The 25576-nt window shown below is 41.7% G+C and overlaps 1 protein-coding gene across 1 annotated transcript in view; it reads left to right on the top strand.

Moving 5' to 3' along the window:
* Positions 1 to 4690: 4690 nt before the first annotated feature.
* MTUS2 (microtubule associated scaffold protein 2) overlaps positions 4691 to 25576 on the top strand; it is a 204183-nt gene continuing 183297 nt past the window's right edge. Inside the window, exons 1-3 of the mRNA XM_075707396.1 lie at positions 4691 to 6979; positions 12991 to 13231; positions 23627 to 23833. Coding sequence (XP_075563511.1) covers positions 4691 to 6979; positions 12991 to 13231; positions 23627 to 23833 — 2737 coding nt within the window. The remainder of the gene's footprint in view (positions 6980 to 12990; positions 13232 to 23626; positions 23834 to 25576) is intronic.

Genomic DNA, 25576 nt, shown 5'->3' with positions numbered 1-25576 from the left:
TGATCCTGGACAGTGCCACATAAAACAAACAATCCTGCAGAAAATCCAATAGCTTCTGTAAATAGCTAGAAGCTATTTACAGAAGAATGATCAAATGTAACACAAAACCATACATCATACTCCCAAATGTGCCTATCACAGTATGTAAGTCTTTATCACCTTGATTGAACCAAAACCAAAATCTTGTATTCCTTAAGAGGGAAAAGTGGATTAATAAGGTGTTAATGGACATAGATGCTTGATTATATTTTTACATTAATTTAGCAGGAGTCCTGTGCTGTCAGTATGTTCTATAGCGGAATAGAGTCTTGTATTATTTTCAAACACAGAATCATTATTCTGTGTATTCATTGTAATGGCAACTGTAAAAGAGATTGCAAAGGTAAACAGGCAATATTCTGTAGAAGAAGAAAATATTTTTGGCTAATTGTATGGATGCTAATTGTAAGGATGTAGTGGGTTCTTCAAGTCTGTGACATCCTTAATCTGAGACTGGATGTCACCAGAAGAGATGAACTTGGAAGGCTGGGTGCATAGGGTCCATCCTGAAAGGTGTTAGCATGAGATGAACCACCTTTCTGAGGTGCCCATACCTTCTCACTAACTCTGGCAGAAGCACAGACGCAATGCTAACACTGCCTGAGATTAATCTCTGCCTAGACAGTATTTTATTGTCCTTTCTCTTAAAAGCAATGTAGAATCATAGAATCATAGAATGCTTTGGGTTGGAGGGGACCTTTAGAGGTCATCTAGCCCAACCCCCCTGCAGTGAGCAGGGACAGCTTTAACCAGATCAGGTTGCTCGGAGCCCCGTCCAACCTGGCTTGGAATGTTTCTAGGGATGGGGCCTCTACCACCTCTCTGGGCAACCTGTTCCAGTGCTTCACCACCCTCATTGTAAAAAATTTCTTCCTTACATCCAGTCTAAATCTATTCTTCTTTAGTTTAAATCCGTTATTCCTTGTCCTGTCACAACAGGCCTTGCTAAAAAGATTCTCCCCATCCTTCCTATAGGCCCCCTTTAAGTACTGAAAAGCCGCAATAAGGTCTCCCCACAGCCTTCTCTTCTCCAGGCTGAACAACCCCAACTCCCTCAGCCTGGCCTCGTAGGAGAGGTGCTCCAGCCCTTGGATCATTTTTGTGTCCCTCCTCTGGACCCGCTCCAACAGGTCCATGTCCTTCTTCTGCTGAGGGCCCCAGAGCTGGACGCAGTGCTCCAGGTGAGGTCTCACCAGAGCAGAGTAGAGGGGCAGAATCACCTCCCTCAACCTGCTGGCCACGCTTCTTTTGATGCAGCCCAGGATTCAGTTAATGTAATTGCATGTACCTTTGAAGTCCTTGTCTCTGGCCAGCATTGGCTGCTTTAAGAGGTTAATCTCAACTGGCAGCATACTGAGGTTGTGCAGTGCCCTGTTTTTGAGAGGGGACAGATCTTTCCTGACCCACGTGTTGATCAATTTGTACCAGCAACATTAAACCAAATTATTTGGTCTGGTCTCTGAAGCATACCAGCATGGCCTGTCTTGCACACTGTGTGTGAAGATGCTTTGAATGAATACAGGTACTTCCACAATGCTTTTTTCAAAACCATCTTCATTTGCATTGCTACTAATCATATTGGGGGGCAGTGTAAACAAGAGGAACCAACGACCTCTTTGCACCATGTTCATAATATTAAATGCCTTAATTAACTTTGTTATAAGCCCATGTAAGAGATTTAGAGAAGAAAATAAGTGGCAAATTAATCTATTGCTCTACTTGTACATTTGAAATGCATCAGCCTGATACCATACTTAGAGTTTAATGTACATCATCATCATCATCATTTACCAATTTATTTACATATACTGCCATAGCACCCAGTGGTTCAGTATCTCTGGGAGCACAAGGCAGGGAAGGAGCAACTGGTGGGATGGGGGAGCCATGAATGAAGGAGTGAAGTTGAGCCTGGGAAAAAAAGGGGGTGGGGGAGGGAAGGTATTTTAGCTTTTTTTGTCCTTGTTCATCACCATCCAACTCTATTTTAATTGGCAATAAATTAAATTAGTTTTCCCCAAGTGACATGTGTTTTGCCTGTGATGGTGCTCGGTAAGTGATCTTTCTGTCTTTACCTCGACCCATGAGCTTTTTTGTCTTGTTTTCACCCCCATCCTGTTGAGAAAGGAGAATGAGAGAGTGGCTGTGTGGGCATTTGGCATCCAGCTGTGGTTAACTTACCACAATCTGTTAAAGTTTTGGGCCATCGGGTGACACTTTTGGTGAGAGAGTACAAGGTAGTGCAAGAAAGATGAGGATGAGTTTCCTCCATCTTTTTCTCAATTCCCCAAAGCTTTCCTCACTGCACTTTCTAATCAATTCATAGAATCATAGAATCATAGAATCATAGAATGGGTTTGGGTTGGAAGGGGCCTTTATAGATCATCTAGTTCGACCTCCCTGCCATGGGCAGGGACATCTTCCACTCGATCAGGTTGCTCAAAGCCCCGTCCAACCTCACCTTGAACACTTCCAGGGAGGGGGCATGCACAACTTCTCTGGGCAACCTGTTCCAGTGTCTCACCACCCTCATAGTAAAGAATTTCTTGCTTATATCTAGTCTAAACCTACCCGCCTTTAGTTTACAACCATTACCCCTTGTCCTATAACTACAGGCCCTAGTAAAAACTCTTTCTCCATCTTTCTTATAAGCCCCTTTTAAGTATTGAAAGGCCATAATAGGGTCTCCCCAGAGCTGCCACCTTCAGGCTGAACATCCCCAACTCTCTCAGCCTCTCTCCATAGGAGAGGTGTTCCAGCCCTCTGATCATTTTTGTGGCCCTCACTTTTGGTACCCCAGGGTTTTGCCATTTGCCAACTGAGGGAGAAACATGAGCTGACTGAACTCTGCTCCTTCTGGAGCCCATCAGTGCCCCTTCCTAGCTAACCAAACAGATAACAACAGCCTTGCTTTGCCCAGTGAAGAGCATTTAGAGTTCAGCTTTCAGGTTGAATATGTAAATTCTGGTATTGTCATTTCTGGGGGAAGAAAAGGAACAATGAGAAATGAACCAAAAAACTCCACAATGCATATATTTAATTTAATAAATATTCAGTTCTTTTTTCTCTGGGAATAAGGACAGAACACAGAAGTAGTTTAAACATCTTGCTTTACAATGCTTTGCGAATGAGATCTGTAATAACACAATTCTGTGCTGTTGAAGTGAAATTCTTAATACTGTGTTCTGTTTCATGAATTAATTTAATTAGTTATTGTTTGCTGAAGAGCTGGAACTATGCCAGGAGCTTGATTCCAGACTCAACCAACATATGTGTGTTCTGTATAAAGAAACTGGATTGACCTCAGAGCCAGACGTTGTGAGCAGAGCTGAACTGAATGCAAAGGCTGCGAGGACCTGCTCATAGCAGGTGTTAGAAACATGAGCGCAGACTTGCACCCAGATGCTGTAGACAGAGCAGCAGACTTAATCAGCACTTCTAATTAGTGCCCCTGTGAGCCCCTGATTAGAGACCCAGCACAGCTGGGAGCATCGCAGGTGCTTTGAATTCTACCTTCTGGGAAGTGTGGAGCATGTTCCAATTTCCAGTGTCCATATTTCTTTATGATGAAGGGTATGAACATAACAGGGTATAAAAAATATCTCAGAGAGTGAATATAGGCATGGCGTAGACAGAAATTTCGCCTTCATCTTGTTGGAGCTGATAGAGGACAAAATCTGGGCTCCCAAAGCCACAGGTGGGAGGGAGCCAAAAGGAGCCGCATGTATTGGGACGGGTGTATAATCCGCTATATTTGAACATACACGTATGCAGCTGTCTCAGAAAAACACAGTTTTTTGTTGCAGGCCTCCAGCCATAGTTTTTGCTTTCTTGGCACCTATAGATCTGGCTAAGAAATGTCAAAAGGAATGGGGTGTCAGCACAAGTACAGCAGTGATTTGTACAAGGCAAGGAGAGAACCCATAAACGTCCCCTAATGGAGCTGGAATTTTATTACTTTGGCTTGTTGGTACAGTGGTGCTTTAAATGCATCAGTAGCCACCCTTGTTGTAATGAAGACATTGTTATAGCAACATGAAAGTGCTTACACCCTCAATGTGGGGTCCTGTCCTCACCTAGCTATTTATGCCTATTTCCAGTTGTAAGTCTATGTGGCTTAAAAACAGTAGCAACCACTCTTCTAACCAGGACAGTTTTAAGTGTGCAACTTCTCAAGTCAGAGATCTGTGCTACACTACGAGTGTTTGCTGGGAGCAAAGCTGTGATTGAAACAGCTTCTAAAGTGTTTGAAAGTGGTCTATCCTGGGAGTGCTATTGCTTTTAACTTTGGTTTAGTTAGCATGATTCCTGACATCAGTGTAACTTTGTCTGTTTGGTTTTTTTTCACATAGGTTGGCTGGATTAACTGGCTCTCATTCAGAGTGAACCTGACAGATCTGTTTTGCTTTCACTGAACCTCTCCACTGCACATCATAAAGATTTCCTAGGTCCAGAGGCTGCACGAAAGACAACTGAGCAGCACAAAAATGTGACTCTGACAAGAGATTCCAAGCTTTCTGATGAAGAATTTTCTACTGATCAGTTTGTAATTTGAATGTATAACCGAAGCATGCATAATAGTTAATCTGATAGAGGGAAAAAAGCTTTCTCATTAATTAGGACTGCCAAAAAAGCAGTCACCTGAAGCTTCAAAATGAGTGCTCCGTTAATCCCAAACAAGTCATGTTATGCCCAGCTTCAGGACAACAACAGCGAAATAAAAAATAATAATGAAAGCATAGTGAGTGTCGGGGATACCAATGCCAACCAAATTGTGACAAAAGTTAGAACCACTGAAGGGGATGTTAAGAAACATGCTTTGACAGATGAGAGTGGGAATATACACTCTGGAGGATCAGAGAAAGTTACTCACCTGAATACAGAGCAGAATAAACTTCTGACCTTCAGAGACTCTCGGACCTGTCACACCGGTGTACAGGAAAGTAAGCTGCCCTCCACCACCAGCAGGGAAATGGGGAAAGATTGTAGGACCAGCGAAGCTAAGAATATATCAAGGCATATCAGGATTAGCCGAGGACAAAGTCTGTCCAATTTAAAAAGCAGCACAAATGATGCCAACCTGGAGGTTATTTCCAAAGGTGATGTTGACTTCCCCCAGAACTTTTCTAAGGGTAAAATGCCCAGGACTGTGGAGATGGAGAGAATAAAAAGACTTTCTTTGGGAAGACCAAGTAAATTTTCTCCTCAATCTGAAACATTTGCAAAAGACTGTGTTGGACGCGTATCGTGTAAACGTCTGCTTTCTGCATCATTGGACTCCATCGACAGGTCGCATCATTTGATAGGAAATACAGAGAAATCACAAAAAACGTCCACGGATCATTTTCTTGGGATGGTGTTTCATCCACTTGACAATACCTCAGAGGAAAATATTGTGTTTTATTCCAAACCATCTACCTCAGGGAACAAGAAAATAAGTAAACCAGAAAATGTACCAAATGTTAATGTTGAAAGCACACTGCATACTTCTCATTCTCAGCATTCAGCGGTTAAGCCCAATGAGGTTGCTAGTAAATCAGAAGCACAATTAGGTCAGGGTGATAAAAGTAAAAAAATGGAGCTTAAGACTGCACCATCTCTACAATCTAAAAATACATGTCAACAAAAGATTGAGAGAATTATGCTGGTGGAGTTCCTGGGATGTCAAGAAGATGAAAATACAGCAGTGCAGGAGCAGAAAGGCTCTGGGTCTGATGCATCAAAATTTCAAGCATCCCATTTTCAAGACACCTGTAATAGAGTAGAGGATCCATTGTCAAGCCAGGTGGTAACCTATCCTGATGACAAATTGCTAAGTGATAACGTCACCATCGGTCGGGAAGGGAGAGGAAGCAATGACAGTGACAACAGAGCAGCTAGCCAGGTTGGTGAGGAATATTTTACTGACAAAGAAGAAGAAGCAATATTCCCACTCAGCTGCGATAGTAAATCCAGTGGCAAAGTGACACCTAGAAAAAATGAGAATTTACATGAAGTTGACGCAGGTTGTGCTGAAACAGTTGGTGAGGAGATATCTCTTATACATAACATTAATCTACCTGACAGCAAACCCTTGAACGTTAATGAGAATAAACTGACGCTCGTCAAAGACAACACCAAGGATGCTGCCGTGGCTGCTTCTGATCTCCCAGATCAGCACGGAGCGCGCAGTGCAGAGACAGTGTCAAACCAACCTGACAACCACGACAGTGATTCAGAAACCTCAAGCTTTTCAGTTCCAAGTAAAAAGACAGCTAATGCACAGAAACATCCTTCAGAGGAAGCAGCAGAGAGCTGTAATGTTTCAGCAAAGGCTGATGCCTTTTTATGTGTCCCAACTCCCGTGCGCCCGGTGGCAACGCTGGATGTTAATAGTCAGCCCACACTATCAAACAGTAATTTGAAGGACCTTTATGCACTTCATGTTGACAAACTGTCACCCTCCTCAGTCCTACCTCCCATTGACAGTACGCAGTTGTTAAACATATCCCCTAAAGTGCCTATCAAGACTGCTTGCAGCAGTGCCATCCCAAAACCTATCCTGGTCCACTCCAAGGGCTCTCTGACAGATAAAGTGGCTGTGGACAGTGACTGCAGTGAAAAGCTGGAAGAAAGCATCGAGATGAAACCTGCCATACCCAGGCCCAAACCTGTGAGACCTAAAATCATCACATACATTAGGAGAAACCCTCGTTCAATAGAGCAGCTTGACCCTTCGTTTGCACCAGCGGGGCTGCCCTTTGGTAGCCCTGCGTGTGGCATGCCCATCTCTACAGAACAGAAGGCATCCAACGGAGGGGAGGCGAAGCCCCCCAGCATCTTGTACGACAAATTTAAACCTGACCTCCAGAAGCCAAGACTCTTCAGTTCTGGTCTGGTGGTGTCAGGAATTAGGCCCCCAGGACATCACTTCGGTCCAATGAGCGAAAAGTTTCTGCAGGAGGTAAGGAGGCAGCTTTGACAGCCTCTTTTGTATGCCAGGTGGTGATCATTTGCTTACTTGTTGCTGCCAGAAGTTAGTTCTCAAGCCTCAGATAAGAAATAAATCCTAAATCAAGGCAATGTGTGATCATTAGAAATAAACTTACTTAACCATTTCTGGCACTGACCCTGTTGCAATGTCTGATCTGTGACTGGAAGTTGTCACTGTGTTCCTCCAGTTTTTCCCAGCAAACCAGTCACCTGCTAGTAGTATAAATAGGGATGTTTAGAAAGGAAAAGACACGCTGTTTGAATTTGTCCATAAATGGAATTTCTTTTTTTTCCCCAAAGAATAGTTTTGGGAAACGAACGTAATTTGCCCACAGAGACTTTTCCTCCTTAATGGGAAAGTTGGCAGGTTTTTGCAGGCAGAGCACTAGACGTCTAAACTAATTCCCTTCTGTTTAGCTGTACTGAAACTCGGGGACTGTCAGAGCTCTTGTTAGGTTATATATATAATGCAGGAAAAGATTTACTTTTGACTTATTTTAAAGCCATGTGTAATATTGGCCTACATCATAAGAAATCTCCTTCCCCTGGAAAGCCTTCCCGAGCAGCCAAAAGGTGATGGAAGTCCCTCTGGCCAATTCTGACTCCTGATATCTCGGTGTGTTTCTGCCTTGATAAGCTGGGCAGGAGTCTTGGTTCCGCGAAATCCCTGCTGGGAGGTGAGCACAGCAGAGGAAGGCTGACCTTGCTTGGAAGGTGGAGAAAGGACAGGGAAGAGAGAGCTATGTTCGGGTCTGTGATGTGCCCTTGCAGCCACTGCTTGGGACCTGTGGTAGCTCAACAACCAAATTTTTTATATAAATATAAGATCACACAAATGTATTTTTTATATAAATACTGAAGATCACACAAATGTATTTCATTTGAACCAGTCTTTTTTAAAAAAAAAAAATTTTTTTCTGTGTGTCTCATGGTGTTATTGAGGCTATTTTAATGCCTGCCTCATTCTACATACAGTATTTGTCCAAGGAACAGCACTGAAATAACAAATTTGGTGACAGTATTGACAATCAAAAGCCAGCAAATACCCAAATTAAGATATTGTGTGTGAGTGTAGATTGGCCCTTACAGCATGTTAAGAGGCAACTTACTGAAGTGATCATGGATTATATGTTATATATTATATGCTCTATTCATAGAGCACCATCTCATCCGAAACACAGAAAGGACAGTGCTTGCTGCCCTTTCCCCTCTAACTTCAGTTTCCAGCTCTGTCCCTTATATTTTACCTCCAGAGGAAGAATTATTAAAGTCATTGTGAGCTTGTCTGTGCCAGCCATTATTAGTATATCTTCACAATTGCATTGTAAGGTGAGGGAAAATTGCTAGGTTATTACTGTTTAATGTATGGCTCTGGAAATGAAAGCCAAAACAACCCAGACTGTGCAGCTATTTTACTGTTTGTAGGGTGGCATGACCCTCTGAAGACCATAGGTGTCTACGGCCCATACAGTTGGGGTTCAGATAATCAGGTAGGATCAGGAGACACATCTGGGAGCAAAGGACCTATTTCTGTGCACTGTTGAGGACTGTTCTTAACATGAGAAGGCCTCAGGTTGTGGCAATTCTGCAGCATGATTTCCTCTAGGCTAGGGTTAGAAGGAGGACACTTATGGGCTGGAGAAGCTCCAAAGCATCTTCCCCCACGAAATATGACTTTGGGCGAGTATTTCAATGAGGGAAGGTTTGAACCCAAGCAAGCTGCTTCTTCAGAGAAGTTGGATTGCCTGGAGAAGAGGCTGGGAAGGAAAACTCAAACTGTAGTTTGTGTTATGAGTTTGCATTAGCCCAGGAGTCAGGAGCTGATAGCAGGGGATGGTATTTGCTCTCTTGGGCTGCCACTCTAAAAGCAAGTACCTTAGTCACCTGCTAACTGGGTGAATGCAAAGGGAACTGATTTAGCTCCAGTATGGATCAAGAGAAAGGAAAATGATTGATCCGTGGAAGTGGACAGATGCTTAGAAGAGCAGCTGTGCACAGTAGGGGTTTATAGCAGATGACTGATGTGTAATCTGAAATAAAGCAATTAGGATGGGTTGAGATAGATCAAAATCACCCTGGTGAAGGAACAGCATGGAAGACTCAGAGATTTTGGAGACAAGGAGACGCTGGGACAGGATAGGTACCCTGCATTACCTTTGTGAGGGAAAAAATCCCAGTCTGCCTTATTTCACACATCCAATTTGGGCTTTGGAGGGCTTTGATTAGCTTTTTATAGCTCTTTACATAGCTATGATAGGGAGTGTTAATAGCTGCTATCAATCAGACCTGTAATCTCTAAGCACCCTTCAGGCTAGCTAAATGGTAGGAGCAATTAAATACCCCTCTGGGTGCCATGAGCTGGAAAAAAATTGGAAGGTGCTGTCTTATACAGGAGACTCCAAGGCAAGGCCTGGAGACCTGTCTGAGGAAGACTCGAGGGCTACCCCTGTGCAGCCCTGCAGCCTGCAGGGCTCCTTGAGCTGCCTGTGCTAAGGCCCACATAGGGCAGCTCAGACAAAAATCCCAGCTCAGGCGTGAAGGTAGTCCAGCTGTGCTTACAGACTGCATCCATAATGGAACTGAGTTAAGGTTAAATGGGCAGCCTTGCCTGTGGCACTGGCAGCATCTCGAGTGTAGGTCTTTGGAACCTCGGCATTGTGTGGAGGTAGATCTTTCATGCCTCTCTTCGTCCAGGAAAAAAACGTAGAAAACCCCTCACAGTGTAACACTTAAAAAAACAAGCCATTGTCCAGGGCAGATTGCTGCTGTCCACATGCTTCATCACAACATGGGCTCCCCATCTCAGCACAGACCTCAGCCTCTTCTAGTCAGCACCAGTGGGAATTTGTGGCCACTTTGTGTTCCCAATTACCTCTGTGGGAAGTAACAGAGCAACCTGTGGGACCCAAAGGCTGTTGCTGTGCTGTTGAAATGAACAGCAGGAGGGCACAGCCTCCAAGGCTCACTCAGCGTTGTCCATACTGCTGGACTGGGAGCACGCTCCCCAGCTCAGTGTGTGCTCACCCAGAGGCTATTCCCAAGGACCAGCATGGATGAGACCAGCCTGGTCTGCAGGGTGAGAGTTTACCCGTATGGATATGGCCCGTGCCTTGCCAGAGAGTGGTCCTTGGCTCACTTTATTCACTACTTTATGGCTGCTGCCAAGAGTCGTGGTTCTGGTGAGGGTCTGTAGGGAGGTCTGCTGATCACCAGCGCTCCTGCCTGCCTCCTCAAGGCTGCACCTGCCCCGTTCAACCACCTCCTTGGGTCCATTCCCCAGCACAGACATCTTCCTGCTCCGGAGAGCGTGGGCTAAAGCCTATTGAAATGAAAGGCCTGTAGGGGAAAAAGGGGCAGGGGGAGTTGTTTTGTACATGGTCAAACCAGCAATTTTTAGCCCTAATCTCATTATCTGAACTGCCTGAACTGATGTCACCAACTCTTTGCCTGGAGCAAGCACCTGATAAGAAAATTCTTGCTTGAGTCATTAATGTTTGATGATGTTATAAACAAAGTAACACGAAGGAAAGTGTTGAGCATCCTTACCTGCTGGCCATGCCGCCAGCTCTGCTCAGGATTACCCGGCCTGTGGAAATTCCTGTATGCTCCTAGTATTTGCTGCAGACTTTCCAGCTCTTTCTAACAAGTTCATTAGATGGGTTGAGTGGGGAATGAGCAGACAGCCACACACAATAAAACTCTTCTTTTTAGTTGACAGGCAACAGATCTTTTCTTTAAAAGTCCTTTGTACAAAAATCTAATACAGAATGCTAACAGGTCTCATATTAATCCAAATCTTTCTGAAGATCTTTAAAATGGCCTTATAATCAATAATTGCACATGATTCTATTGAGACAAGTTGAATTATACACTTCATGAATTCACCATTAAATAGAAAAGAAAAAGCAGTGTATCTTCATAGCAAGTTTATGTCCCCTAAAATTGGTCTCTTCAAGATATAGTTGGGTAAGTCCTTCTCACTTCTCTCAGCTTGAGAAGATGTTTTATGCTTGTGATTGATTGTTTGTGTGTGCATGTTTGTTGGTCTTCTGTGGTATTCATAGCATACTGTCAATAAAGGAAAAAAGAGGTGACTGAAGGTTTGGCTAAGCTGACCCAGTTTATAAAAAATGCATGGTTTCTATATTTAAAGATTTTTCTCTATTCCTTATGCTGAAGTACTTGGCATTGGGATGTTCACTGCCAGTTAAATATGAAATGATAGGAAGTGTATATATACTGAAATCTGACTGAAACAAATTCATCAGGGAGAGAAAATATAACTGAATCTTATCCAGGAAAACAATCTCATATCCAGAAGTTGAAAATAAGAAGCTAAACATCTCCTGAAGTCCAAGCCTAGAGAATCATCTATACAATAAAAACCTGCATCCTAACTTGTAGAAATAGGTCACAGGAGTATAATAAAAAAGGAAACGGGAAGATCTAATGGCAGGAAATAGGGCTGCAAACAAAGGAAAAAATATAGAGCAAAAATACAATGCTCGGTGTTTGTTACATCTGCCCTCCTAGTTCCTGTGCAAGGGCCTCAGAGATTCTACATTTAATAGTTTAAAGCCAATCTCTCCTCCTTTAGCATATTAAATATTTGCTAAATTAGGATTAAAGCTCTTGAAGTAGCTAGGATCAAAGCTTTTATAGCCAATGTTGAAGTACATATTCTAAATGCTTATGATTGCTAAATAGAAATTGATTTGGCATATTATATGCATCATAACTTACAGCAGAGTTAATTAATTGGCAGTTACATTTCTTCCTAGGTAGCCTATGGCACTTCTTGATTAATTTTTAAACAAATTTAGTTCAGATTTCCTATTTCCTAAGCTGTTTTTTTTTTTTTTTTCCTGTGGCCTAAATGGGATGCACTGAAAAAATATGCATGGGTCCTTTCTACATTATGATGATTTTGCATTTTATAAGAAAATGGTAAAGAAGTTGGACTCTATCCAGAAGAGCAAATGGTTCTTTGCAAATGAGGGAGATGAAAACTACTGACATTGCTCTGCACCCTTGTCCCAAGTCACGAAGCAGCACAGCGAGGTGGGAGTCGGAGCCCAGTTTGGGTGTAGAAAGATGCAAGGGCTGAATCGGGGAACCAGGTCATTCCCAGACTGCAGGTTCCCTGGTAACAGCCAGTTTGCTGGAAATACTTCCAGCTTGGGACTTACTGTGCTGTAGCCTCGCAGTATACGCCTATTAACATACTGAGAGATTTGCCACTGATTTTAGCAAACAGCATCTATTTGTGATAAACAGTGAATGTTTTCACATCTGCAAATTTGCTTTTTTCCCCAGTTCAAATGGGCAGCTGGGTTTTATAGCTCTGATTTGGAATATTCAACAGCCCCCTGAAAATGTAACATACAGAAACGTGCCCGCCTCCACAACCAAGTCTCTCTATTCAGGAGCTTCAGGGGCACAGATTACAATGAACATTTTGCAGTAAGAATATGTAGAGGGTTTTTTTCTCACACAAACAATTTGACGATTCCATTTCTCTGATAAAATGAACTTAAAATACCTTCAGCTTTATTTTCAACTAAGTTAAAACTGACTTCCCCCAAAATTGTATCTCAGTAAGAATATTTTAAATAACTTCTAATAAAAATTCCACTTCCATACTCTCTTGGTATATATACCTTTGTAAATAATATCACCTTCCAGGACTAAAAAGTAACTTCATTTTCACTAATTGAAGGTCTTCCATTTGTCTGTTTTCTTTTGGGGAAGAGATCAATTCTTTATTTGGGTTTAGTTGTGTATTGAGACTGTAATGTGCGTATTTTTGGAGAGTGACTCGTGATAAGACCATCACTTTTTGAAAGTGATGATCAGTCTGCAGTGCTCTGAAGCACAGATTCACAAGGAGTGAAAATTAGCCTTTATAAGCAATTTAGAGCTCCATGTTTTCTGGATTTATTGATTTATTGCCTAATATCTGCGTTAATAATTTTTCTGTAGGTTGGGGAAAGACCTGCAAAAGATGAATTTTGCCCTCCACCATATACTCACTATGAGGTCCCACCAAGTTTTTATCGATCTGCCATGATACTCAAGCCACAGTTAGGACTGGGTGCAGTGTCCAGGTTACCATCTGCAAAGAGCAGGATTCTCATTGCAAGTCAAAGATCCTCAGGTAGCTGTCTCCATCAGCAAGGAGAAATAACGAGTGCTCCCAGCCTCTATCATCCTGATGCTTCAGGTAAAGTATGAACTTACTTTCTTTTCCTTTAACTGTAGTCACCAATAAGATTTTTTTTCTCAGACAGAAATATCACAAAATGAGCAACATCTTGACCTGATACTACAAAGCTCCAACAGCACTCTTTGAGGTGTGTCTTTTTATCCTGTGGCAAGGCTGACAGTAGAGTGTGGACTTTCACAAAGGTTGTTTAACAGGTCATTGCCAAAGAAGGAGAATCAATTTCAGTAATAATTCTCATTGTGCTCTTTTTTATCTTCCTCCTCCTTGTAAATTCCTGAAAAATCTTTGCTTTTGTCCTGTGGAACATAATGGGACATTTTCTTCCATCATGAAGACCCCATCGTTCAGTCTGAATATGATGTTCCCCACCATGTTATGTTCTGAAAGCCTGGGCAGTGTTGAGATGTGCCAGCAGAGATCTTGATTCTCTGAAGCCCTGGTATACACCTCTTTGGAGACAACATTTCTAATACCTTTTTCTTCTCAGCTCAGCATGACCCTGGGCAGAATTACAGGGGAGGGAAAAGCAAGAGAAGAGCTGGAAGGAGAAATGTATGACGCCACAAGACAGATATAATAATTACTTCTACAGGACACTCCTTGGTAGCCTGGAAAAGCTTGGAGGTTTTAACAATGTACATTCAAACAGCAGCAAGTTCAGAGACAACTGAAAATCCGTTATTGCCAGAGTGAAACATAGCAGCTGTTGAACAGCCTACAAGTCTGTAGAGATTTTTAAAAGATAGTCATAAGGGATAAAGTTAAGTAATGACTTGGGGTCATATGGTCCCTCCTGTTGCCCCAGGATGGGAGTCCTTCTGATAGATGTTTATTTAACCTGTTCATGAAAAACTATTTATAAAAACCTTCAATATGAGATCCTGCAGTCTCTGAAAGCAGGCTGCTCTGATGCATTACCTGCTTTCAAGTTAAAAGTTTTCCCTAGTGTTTTGCCTAGTCCCCTTTGTTGCAATTTACTTCCTCTTCTATCTGGAGTGGACATGGAGTTTTCTCCTCTTTGCAGATATTTGAAAACTATTACTCTCTCCCCGCGGTGTCCATTTCTCCATACTAAGCTGCAGAAGAAATTTAGAGAAAATTAGAATGGAAATGGGCCTGAGTGTTTTGACTTACACTGAGAGGACAATATCAGTGAGTAATGCAGGTTCCCAGGATTTGGGGTTTATCAGAAAATCAAGGTTCTCTGTAACACACTGCCTCTTGCCACTATCCTTTACTATGTGACCCTGCATCTGGAGTTACCTGTGTTGATGCCATTAGCAGAAGCTTACCAAGCTCAGCTGTATGTGACTTCTGAGACACTCCAAGATTGCACGTGAAGTAGTAAATACCAATTCAGCCCTGTGAATTGAGTTCAGTCAGCATTGAACATGGGAATATAGGTGCAGAGAGCAACTGGACCATATTTTCCATTTAAATGAAACTGCTAGAGACTGCAAGTTCAGTATATGAGTAGGGTAAGCCATAGGGAACCAGTTTGGGAGAGAGATATGAGCGGAATACACGAACAGGGCCTATTAACAAATCCACTGTCTTTTCTAGTCGTCAGAAATGAACGTTGCCTTGATTTTTATTCATCCATTGTCCATATTATCCTGCACCATTGATGACTGCAGACATGACTTTTCCTTAGCCATTTTTAATCCATATAGGAACTTGTCTTGTATGTATTAATTTGCTGTCTTCCTATATTATGTGACATTCTAAAACCTATCAGTCCTGTTTACTGTCTGTAGTACTGCCTTTAAAAATGCCAGTGCATGAGAAGTGTACATGAGGAAATTGTACTAGCTGTTAGTACGATTCCTGTTCCACTAAAGTTGTATTTCCTGAAGTTTTCCTATTTCTCAAAAGTTGGTTTTGATCTTGTCACTGATTATTTCTTGGATCTTGTCTGCTTTGGAGGTCGAATTTAATTCATAGCTCTCCATAATTTCCTTCCTACAACTGTTACTTTGTTTCTCTCTGGTCTATTGATACCTCGCTGTTTCAAAGATGCTATTAAAGATAACTCATGGCAGTCCAATAATCTGTCTGCCATCTCCTTCAGGATCCCAAAGTGTGTCTCATCTGGTCTTTGGGCTCTGACTGTTTTTATTGATTTTAAATTACCCAAGATTTGTTCTGGAGAGGTTGCTAATGTCTCTAGTTTTTCACTGTCCACCCCAGGACACATTGTTTTCACTTCTGGCATCTCACCTTCCATTTTCCTTGCAAGATGAAGAACATGTTTAATTTTTCTGCAACATCTTACTCTGTTGCAAAGTACTTCACATTGCTCTCTGTTGATTCAATGCCTCCCCTTATTGATCTTTCATGTATTTCTGGTATCTTAGTTACTTTACATTCTTTTATTTTTGGCATTTTATTTCCCAGTTATCCATTCAAGATTGGCTTATAATCACCTTTTCCTTGCCCAAAGCCTTTTTCCTTGTATACCTCAAATGACATAATCTTTCTCTCAGCAATGTATAACTTCATAGGTCAGTATACCAGTCTTTTTTGTCTTAATAATTCCTTTTAAGAATTAATTGTTCATGAAAGAGGCTGAAGTGACAGCAGACAGGACAAGACTGGCATAGGAGTGGAAGGGCAGCAGAGAACTGGTTCCTGTGGCTGTGTCCACGCCGGTGCACAAACGCAGACCAGAGATGGGTCCCTGGTTGCCACAGAGGGGCTGGATGGGACAGCAAGCCCTGGCATGCCAGAGCTGGTGTGGGGCTGACTGGAGGGGCTCAGAGTAGGACCAGGCACTGTCTAGCCAATTGTTTTAAGGTACCCAGCACTGTTTTCAACCAATTTCCCCTCATTTAGTAGTTAGCTGGGGTATTAAACTTTAGTCTGCATTATTGATTTTGGTGCAATATTTGAGAAACAGGATTACACGCAGCTTCGATCGAGTCATATTTACAAATATAAGCACGCAAAATGCATGAACATATGGCCAGCATACTGGAAGCGGAGACGGTAAGACCCTTGCTCACGGGTGTTGTGGGGTGTGAGGCCTTGGCTGACTGCAGCAAAAGCAGCTGGGGACTAGGAGGTATTTTTCTCTCAAGGATACCAGTCCTGCCTTCAAGACTGCTAATCAGCATCTCTTGCAGCTCTATCCTGAGCTTTTAATCCAGTTTCTAATCCTAGTGATTTCAGTCCTGCCCTGGGGTAATGGAAGCAGAAGGATCTAGCCAGTTGCCATCCTGTGACAAAGTGTGAGGTACCACGGAGGCTTTTAAACTGAAATCGCCATGGCACAGTATCGAGGACAGAAGCAGTGGCTCATAATGAGGATTTTATTCCCCTTTGCCATGCCATTCATAATGTAGCAGTCTGTTTAAGCAGCACTGATAAGCTGAGTGGTTTGGCCCGTGTATAATACTCATAAAACTGACTCTAAAGTAATTGATAATTAAATCCCTAAACTGCTGTGATGGACTGGAAGTACTACAAGTACATTAAAGGTTTTGTTAGTTTTAAGACACACCAAGTAGAAAGTAAAATAATAATGAATGATCCCACAAGTGTGATCTCCAAGAGTGATGCCTAGAGCGTAACTGGAGCAGTGATCCTTCTTCATCTGTAGGACATGGTGTACGTGTTGGCATTGGCTGTGAGTTCCTTATTAAGCAGTGTGCTCCTTAGGTGATGCTTTGCTTTGGATGGGTCAGGCAAGCAGCCTAACTGTAAGAAAAAGCACTTGTGTGCTGCAGGTGAGATAAGAAGTTATTGAATCGTGATGTATTTAAAGGGGCAATAGCGTCTCCAAAAGCTTAACAGTTGTTTATTTTATGTAATTTGACTCTGCTCTTTCTATGGGAAACTTGTAATTCAAAACAAGCATTGAAGGATACTGTGTCTATAACATATAAATTATGAATATGTTTTCCTTGGTTATAAAGATTTCTTGGAGCAAGTGTGTTAGGATTTGCATTAATTAGCTGATGGGATTTTGATGGGATTAATGTCTGATTTTGAAAAGTATAACAGAGATCTCATCATTAAAACATCACTTAATTCTACTCATTAACTTGCCTTAAGTCTACATTTTTCAGTAGTATTTATGGTATTTTTTTCTCAAAGAGTGAGTTAATGAAATACTGTTTTCTTATCACATCTCTGTGTATTAAATGTGCCAGTCCTGAGGGTCTAGCAGTTCCTCTCATTTCTAAGCAGGTCAACTCTTGTTAAAGATACATTTTATATATAAATCAGGACGGCAATATTTCTGATTACTCAGACACACACAGATACATGCATTTATTTGTGTCTTTGCATATGTGTAATGTATTTCATCGTGAGTGCTACAATATGTCTACAGCTTTCTCCCAGTAGGAAAGCTTTGCTTTCACGTTTATTCTCAGGAATACCTAATACTTGAACAAGTAAATGAGATTTGATGGTAGAAAAGAGGTTTTGAGGTTACTTCCTGAGTCGTTGCATTACTGCTGTTCCAGCTGTATGCTTATTTTACAGGTTTGCAGTTTGAGGTAGTTGGACCTGAGCTGGCAAACTTCTTAATTGTTTAAGGAAAGAGGTGACAAGGCGGGAATTCAGGGAGGAAAACATTCTCTATCCTCCACTAAACTGCAGTGTTTTCAGTTGGCACTCTCTGCTTTCTTTGGGAGAACAATCTGACTGTATTTCATAAAGAAAAATTAAGTGCTTCAAAGGGAGACACACACTTCTTCATCAGTTTTGCTAAGGACATTGTCACCATACTTGAGACTTAGTCATATGCCACCTCTCTGCTCCCAACAATTATTGTCTTCAAAGAACCAAAATGCATCATATGAGAAGGGTTGTCTATATGACCGTTGTACCAAATTGTCAGTCATGTGAGCAGTATCAGTAACAATCTGGGTGCAGCAGTAGGCAAATGCTTCATACCCTACCTCCTCCCTGGCAAGAGCCAAGCATCGTTGCTGGCTGGGCACCCACAGTGCTTCTGAGCAGCCGATAAGCAGCAGCTGGGCAGATGAGACGTGGCTCCAGTGCACAGGGAAGTGTTCTTGCTGCTCTGGGCTTTCAGTGGAAAATGCAGTGGGTGTGGCTCAGGCACTGACAGTTCCTGTGCTGGAAGTTTCTGTGGGATGCTGCTGCTTTGCGCATCAGCTGCAAAGTGAACATGGACATTTGCAGTTTGAATGAAGCGTGAGCTGACAAATTCATGGGGTAGTGAGAACGTGCTAACCAGCCTCGGGTTGCCTGGGAGCTGGGAAGACACAGAGCAGGGTTTTGGGGCTTTTAAATCTGAATGAGGAGGAGATAAGCTTTTCCTACTGTATGACGGTGGACTGGCTGATCAGAAATTTTCATGTTCAGCAATGACAAGTGTTTTGCCTTTGGAACTGAACTGTCCCAGGCTTGACAGTATTTGGATGAGACACCATAAGGGGAGCTGGGCACAACCTGCTCACTGCTGTTTAGGTGTAAATCTGTTTTAAAGCCCCTTTCCTCAGTTCTTTTTCAGAGAGAAGTCATTATGTCTATAACAGGGAAACCGTAAAGGTAGTGGCAACAGAATAGGTTTCTTGCGTGATTTGTTTTTAATCTGCAAAGATATCAATGATCGGATTAACTCTGAGGTGGGTTAACTTGCTTGTATTATCTCTGACTAACTCAGTGACCTTGCAGGTAGCTTCTTTGCCCCAGATTCCCCAATATGAAATGATAATTATGATTTTCAGAGCATCCTATAAAAGAAAGTGAGCTTTCTGAGAGAAAATGACACCTAATGATTAAAGTTTTAATGGAAATGCTTGTCCAAAAAAAAAAAAAAAAAGAACAACCAAAAACCCCACTACAAGAAAACAAAGGCTTTCCAAGGATGCCTGAATTGTAAGCGGAGTTGAAGTCTTGAACTACTACTTTTTTCATAAGAACATATCTGCGTAACTTCTTTCTTTAATTTTTCATTCATTTCAGCTAAAACCTATTTCAGATTTCACAGAGAAGTCACATGAAAGTTGCTTATACATGTGCATGGAGATGCGATTCATGTGCAGTGAGGATGCATAAGAAGTCTAGCTCAGACTTTTCTTAAGGCTCCCCAGCCACATCTGGTTTGTGTCAATCAGTTGCTACCTCAAAATGTTTTCATGTTTCTAGATGGGAACAGCTTGAAGTGTCACAGAAAATCACTTGTGTGCCATACAGACAACAATACTTAATTCTATAATTAGCTTCAGGCAGTGAGACAGCTGGCAAGATTTTTTGCCAATTTTTTAAGCTTATTTTGGCAGATTTTTATTAAAATGAAAGCTGCTCATTAAAATAACTTTTGTTTTGAACTCCCAGACCTTGTTTGCAGGAGTGCTTCTATACTTCTAAGAAACAGAAATAAAGAAAGAACATCCATTGCAAAACTTGATGATATTTAGAACAGAAAATACATAGAATAGGCTGATGTCTCATGTATTTTAACGAGAAAGAAGACACAAAATGACTTAGCTTTAAGGATTTGAATGCATCCCTAATGAGGATAATGTCCTGCCCCCAGGTCCTCATGGTACAGAAGAGCTGGATTACGAAGAGAAGTGAAAAATAATTTAAGCATGATGATGAATTCAAGATACAAAATATTGTTAGTTCAGGTGGAATTTGAGTTGAAGTCGTAAACTGAAACATGCACGGACGTATGAGAAAAAATATTGAATCCTCTGCCCAGGTCTGGGAGAATGATTTTGAAGAAAAGGTAGAGATGGCTGGGCACTTTGTCACCAAAAACTATCTGGTTTTAAGGAAATTATTCTCCTTTGGTGACACTCGTGGTGCTCGGTGTGCCGTGGACTGCAGGCACTTGGTCGCATGGTGGTGCAGGGAACAGACAACGTGGGGACTCGGTGTAGGCATCCCTGCGGTTGAGCTGAGGACATGGGAGTCCTAGGTGAACCTCAGCGTCCTAGGGCAAATGCATTTCAAATGCTTTTGAAATAAAACCATCTCTAACCATTTTCGCTCCTGTCCCAGTGGAATTTCCCCTATTCTGCTGCAGGAAATCTGTGATATTTATAGCTTTTTGCTGTAAAATGGAAAGATTTCTCCCTCCACCTCAATTTTCAGAGATTCTTAGGAAAAAGGAATCTCAGCTTTCAGCTTATGTAATGCAGGTCTGTTGGTGCATTTTTTGGAAACCTGTAAAACCCACAAGAGACAGTCCCATACCTTCTCTCTGCTGCCACTGACCTGGGCAGGTTCCTTGCTCCTGCAGCTGCTTGCCACGGGTACTTGCCTCTGCTTCAAATCTGGAGGCTACCTGGGCTTGGTCCTGTCTCTGATGCAAAACACGGACTAGTTCGCACACTGTGAGTTGTGTGCCTTTTATCACACGCAGTTGCCCTTGTGTAATTAGTCCTTTAGGTAGCTGGCGAAGCTGATGTTTGGCCATGTAAGACATTGAGGTGCTGGAGCGTGTCCAGAGAAGGGCAACAAAGCTGGTGAAGGGTCTGGAGTACAAGTGTTATGAGGAGCGGCTGAGGGAACTGGGGTTGTTTAACCTAGAGAAGAGGAGGCTGAGGGGAGACCTTATCTCTCTCTACAACTACCTGAAAGGAGGTTGTAGTGAGGTGGGTGTTGGTCTCTTCTCCCATGTAGTTAGCGATAGGACGGGAGGAAACGGGCTTAAGCTGCATCAGGGGAGGTTTAGATTGGATATTAGGAAAAATTTCTTCATGGAAAGGGTAGTCAAGAATTGGAACAGGCTGCCCAGAGAGGTGGTGGAGTCACCATCCCTGGAAGTGTTTAAAAAACGGGTAGATGTGGCACTTCGGGACATGGTTTAGTCTAGTCTACCCTTGATTTGTTTAGAGTGGACTTGGTAGTGTGGGTTAATGGTTGGACTGGATGATCTTAAAGGTCTTTTCCAACCTAAACAATTCTATGATTCTATGAGTCTGTGTCCAGCCACTAGGAAGTGTATGACACTGCAGCCAGTTGGGTAATCAAGATGGTCTGGCGCATCCAACATACTGCTGAAGTGTTTGTATCAGCGTTGGTGGGGGCATGACGAGTCTGATGGTGGAAGGGAGAGAGCACAGGATCATCCTTCCATGGTAAAATTGCAGCCTTACACTGGCATAAGCCAGTCTGAGTCCTGCCGTGCAGCAGTTGTTAACGCAGGAAGATATTAGTCCTCTTAAATACAGAGATTCCATCCTGAAAGATGATTAGCATGTAATTTCTTAAAGCCTTTCACTGGACACTTTTTCTTGTTCCTACATGAAAATCACTTAATGTGATTCGCACCGACTGCAAGCTGTGCTGGTAGCGTTGAAGGAAACATTGAGATCAGGTTGTGTAGTGCCTTGCTGTGGAGTCATTTAGATGGTGCTTTGCAGATACCCATAAACCAGCTGTAATAGACCACTGTCAAAGCAATGCTGCACAAGCCTGGCAGTAAAGCGATGGTAAACATCACTGCTTATCTGTTCTCCATGCTAATGTGCCTGCGCTGCTCTTCACCTGCACCTGGAGCCCACAGCTACGTCTGAGCCCATCTTCACATTGTCCAAATGAAGCCAGATTCAGTATCGCAGTCCAAAATTGTCCCTGTTGGTGCCAAAAAAGCGAATGGGGATTTTAGCAGTCTTTTATTACATGCTGTAGATATGTATTATTTTCATTTGGGTTACTCTTCATAGCATGTCCTCTTCTGGGCTGGTGAAGGTGCTGCAGTCAGATATCTATATCCTTGTGTCTTAATAAAGGCCTCAACATGTGAAAAGTGGGTACAAAAATACATTTTTAAGAGCCTATAGTATATAAATTATTTCATTCATTGAGCAAGGAGCATTTTTTGATGTCTTTTATAGGAATGTATTTTATAGGATAACAAAACTCTTTTTAGCTTGGTGTTACACATATTTCTATTTCAAAAGGCTTAGTTTTCTTAGTATTATTATTGTGATGAGGTACACAACTATCTTTCAAAATCCCCATAACATTTTTCTGCTCAAAGGAGTTAGTCTTATTTTCTATAAAGTCTCCTCAAAGTGTAATGCTTCATTAAAATTAATAAGGCTGTGACCTACATAGTTTACAAAAGAATTAAATACTGTAATAATATGAAGACCATATCCTTACTGTGCAGTTAATTTCTATTTTTCCTTTATATTTTGAGTGTTCACTTCTTTCTTTGAAGTCTGTGTCAGGCTAATGCACAAATAGTGTTCACTGAATAAGAATGGAAAAAGGGTGACTTTGTGGCCTTTTCTGGCAGATTATGTTGATAGTTTTAATGCTGCCTTGTCTCCTAACCCACTGGTCCTGATGACTGATTAAACACTCTAGCATCAGCTTTTGGAGACTTTTGTAAATTTTTTTTTTTTAATATATATTTTTGCTGCTTGGGATTCCACAAAGTACAGGAATCTGATATTGTCAAACCTACAAAGAAAAGCTCTGTCCAAATTTTATGTACAGTTGAGGTCCAGATCTGCTTTGATATGCAGACCTTGCTGTCAAAAGCAAATTCTAATCTTTGGGCCTTGAAGACAATCCTGCCATGTTCAATGACCTTTGGTCCATGAAGACAATTTGGAGCATTTATGGACCTATGTTCTGGATTTGCCTAGAAAAGTTCTCCTAAGCAAGAGCAGCAGAATATGGGTTAGGACACAAGCTAGAGACAGATGACCAGTTAGTAGTTACCACAGGCGGACATGGTAGCTGAACTACTGTTGTTGCCTAACTTCATCTGTTAGAAGCCCACTGCTGGCAGTTGTCTGAGACTTGGTTGATGTCATTCACATAGGCTGATGGTTTAAAGTGAGGAGAAGTCCATCAGTGGAAATAGCTGGTGGTATGTTAAGAAAGTACAACTTTATGGGTCATGTCCTTGTTTCCAGGCTTGGTGCAAGAAAAGGGCATTTTCTTTTAGCAAAATTTGAAAGCAAGACTTCAAAGAAGTGTTTTCTTTGATGGAATACAAAGAAGTCCTGTGTCTTTGAAGAGGATTGTTGGCATTCTGCAACAGTTTCCAAAATTGGAGGCTATGTGTAGCATGTTTGTCTCTGTGTATGAGTTTCTTTTAATTGGCACATAACAAATGTAAAATTAGAAAGTGATACAGCATAAAAGAAGATAACATAAAAAAAATCTTAGCAGGCTTGAACTACGTTACTTTGCTGGAAGTTTGAGTTATGTCTCATGGGTCCTTGCTGCATTTCATGTTTTAAGAATTATTGCGACCTGTAATTGTTCCACAGAACTCATTTTAGTAGAGCAAAAAGTAAGACATCACTGCAGTTTGAGCAGCCGTTAAAACTTGTATTCAGTCTTTATACTGACTTGATGTAGGTGGGTGGTACAGGTAATGGTCAGTATACCACAGTTTAGTTTATTTAATAAAAATTCCTTTCTTTTTCCTTCTTTCAGTTGATCTTAAGAAAGGCTCATGTCCAAGTGCTGCAAAATCAAACCTCCCCAAGCCCTGCCAGTCTGGACTTCGTCCTCCAGGTTATGCACGGTTGCCAGCAGCTAAGCTGGCTGCATTCGGTTTTGTCAGGAGCTCAAGCGTATCCTCTGTCTCCAGCAACCAGTCAAACGACAGTGCTCAGAATGATCAAAGCAGGACAACCAACCGTAAGTCCAAAAAGTGTCCTTCTTTCTGGGGGAATATTAAATAGATGTGTTCCAGGATTGTCCAGACTGGAGTTTGTGTCCAATTTAGGACTAATGTAATCTGTGCGGCACTCACTAATCTCTTCCGTGCGACTGAGTTGTAGGTTTGGTGTCTTGGCTTCCCAGTGTCATTTTTCAAAATATTATTAATAATAGATGAATAGATGCTGAATATACATTGCATATAGAAGGGCCTGTTTTCCCTGCTGCAGAGAAAATCACATTAAGAGTGAACCTGAGGCATTTTTGTATTTTGTTTTTACTTAGAATATCCCTTCTTACAAGCTGAAGTCAGTAAATAATCACAGGAAACTGTGTATGGTAAGTACATTGCTGCCATGTAGAAGAGTTTAGGACAAATATTATCTAAAATGAGCAACATAGTCTTTCTCATCTGCTTTTCTTCTGCCTTTTAACATGCAGTGTAATAAACTTAGGTTAGAAAATTAATCAAATAACGCCAGTGGTATGAAAGCGATCAGAACTGACATTGTAGCTGTTGTCTCATCTAACAAGACTTGGAAGGATCCCATGGCTGAAATGTCATTTCAAATCTTATTTTCTGTAAAGACTGTTAATTTTATTAAGTGCTAAGTAATACCCGCTGGATTGTGTAGTTCTTGGGAAGTGTGCACATGCCCTGGGCTCGGAGCGGAAAGGGGGATTGAGGGATTTTCATGCCCATTTTTCTTTGAAGACTGGATTGAGTCTGAACTGTGTCAATATCAAAGCAAGTGGTATCAGCCCAGGAGGGGTGCAGATAGGGGGGACCAGGTGATACAAAGCACCAGAGGAGACAAGATGCTGCAGGCTCCTAAATCTTTCAGTGTTTGTATTGATTTGAAATGAATTAAGATAAATAAAGTGAAAATAGTTAAAAACCCTAAGGATTTTGCCTTTTCCCTTTTATATGGGGTAATTGAAATGCCAAAGACGACTGTGTCCAGGGACTTCTAAGTTTTCCAATGCCCCCAGACATACGCTTGTATCTTGGTTTACTGTTGGACTGATTGCTCATTTTTGTTTATTTCCTAATAAACTTTACTTTGAGGGTAGTCAACCTCTTTTGCTTTGTGCTTTTACCCTACATTTATGCCTTTGGAAAGCTTTTCCTTTTTTCTGGTGTTGTAATCTTTTTGTCTTTGGTTACATAAAGCCTTTTTTAGGGACAGAATTACCTGATTTCTGATTAGGTCTAAGCTACATCTCTACAAGAAGTGTTGTCTAGCAATTTCAGGTGTGAATCTGAAAAAAATAACATCTGTAGGCACAGCACTATCCTTGAACACAGTGGATGCATACATGTTCATACAATTGAGAATTCTCTAAAAGGAAAATACTCCAGACTGTGGAATTTCAGTCAGTTGATTTCCATTCAAAAACTGTGGAAGAAGCATTAGTAATCTCAGACCCAGAAAGTTACATTTGACTGCTCATTCGTCTTAATAAGAAGTTGATTTCATTTATATATTCTCGTGTATTTTTATATTGTATTTGTACATTAAGCCCATAAAAACTGAAACCATATTCCAGTCACCAGAAGGATGTGGAAGTATTTAGCGCATACATTTTGTTCCAGCTCACCTGGTTGAAGGTAGTAACCCTCTTCAATGTTGGGATTAGGATGTTGTGACCAACTTGTTCATGCTGCAAGAATGTTTCTGACGGATATGGAAATTACCCAAGGGAAGTGTTCTGCTTGTA

The sequence above is a fragment of the Pelecanus crispus genome, chromosome 1, assembly GCF_030463565.1.
Source record: "Pelecanus crispus isolate bPelCri1 chromosome 1, bPelCri1.pri, whole genome shotgun sequence".
In the NCBI taxonomy this organism is placed as follows: Eukaryota; Metazoa; Chordata; class Aves; order Pelecaniformes; family Pelecanidae; genus Pelecanus; species Pelecanus crispus.
This window is presented reverse-complemented; position numbering and strand designations above follow the sequence as displayed.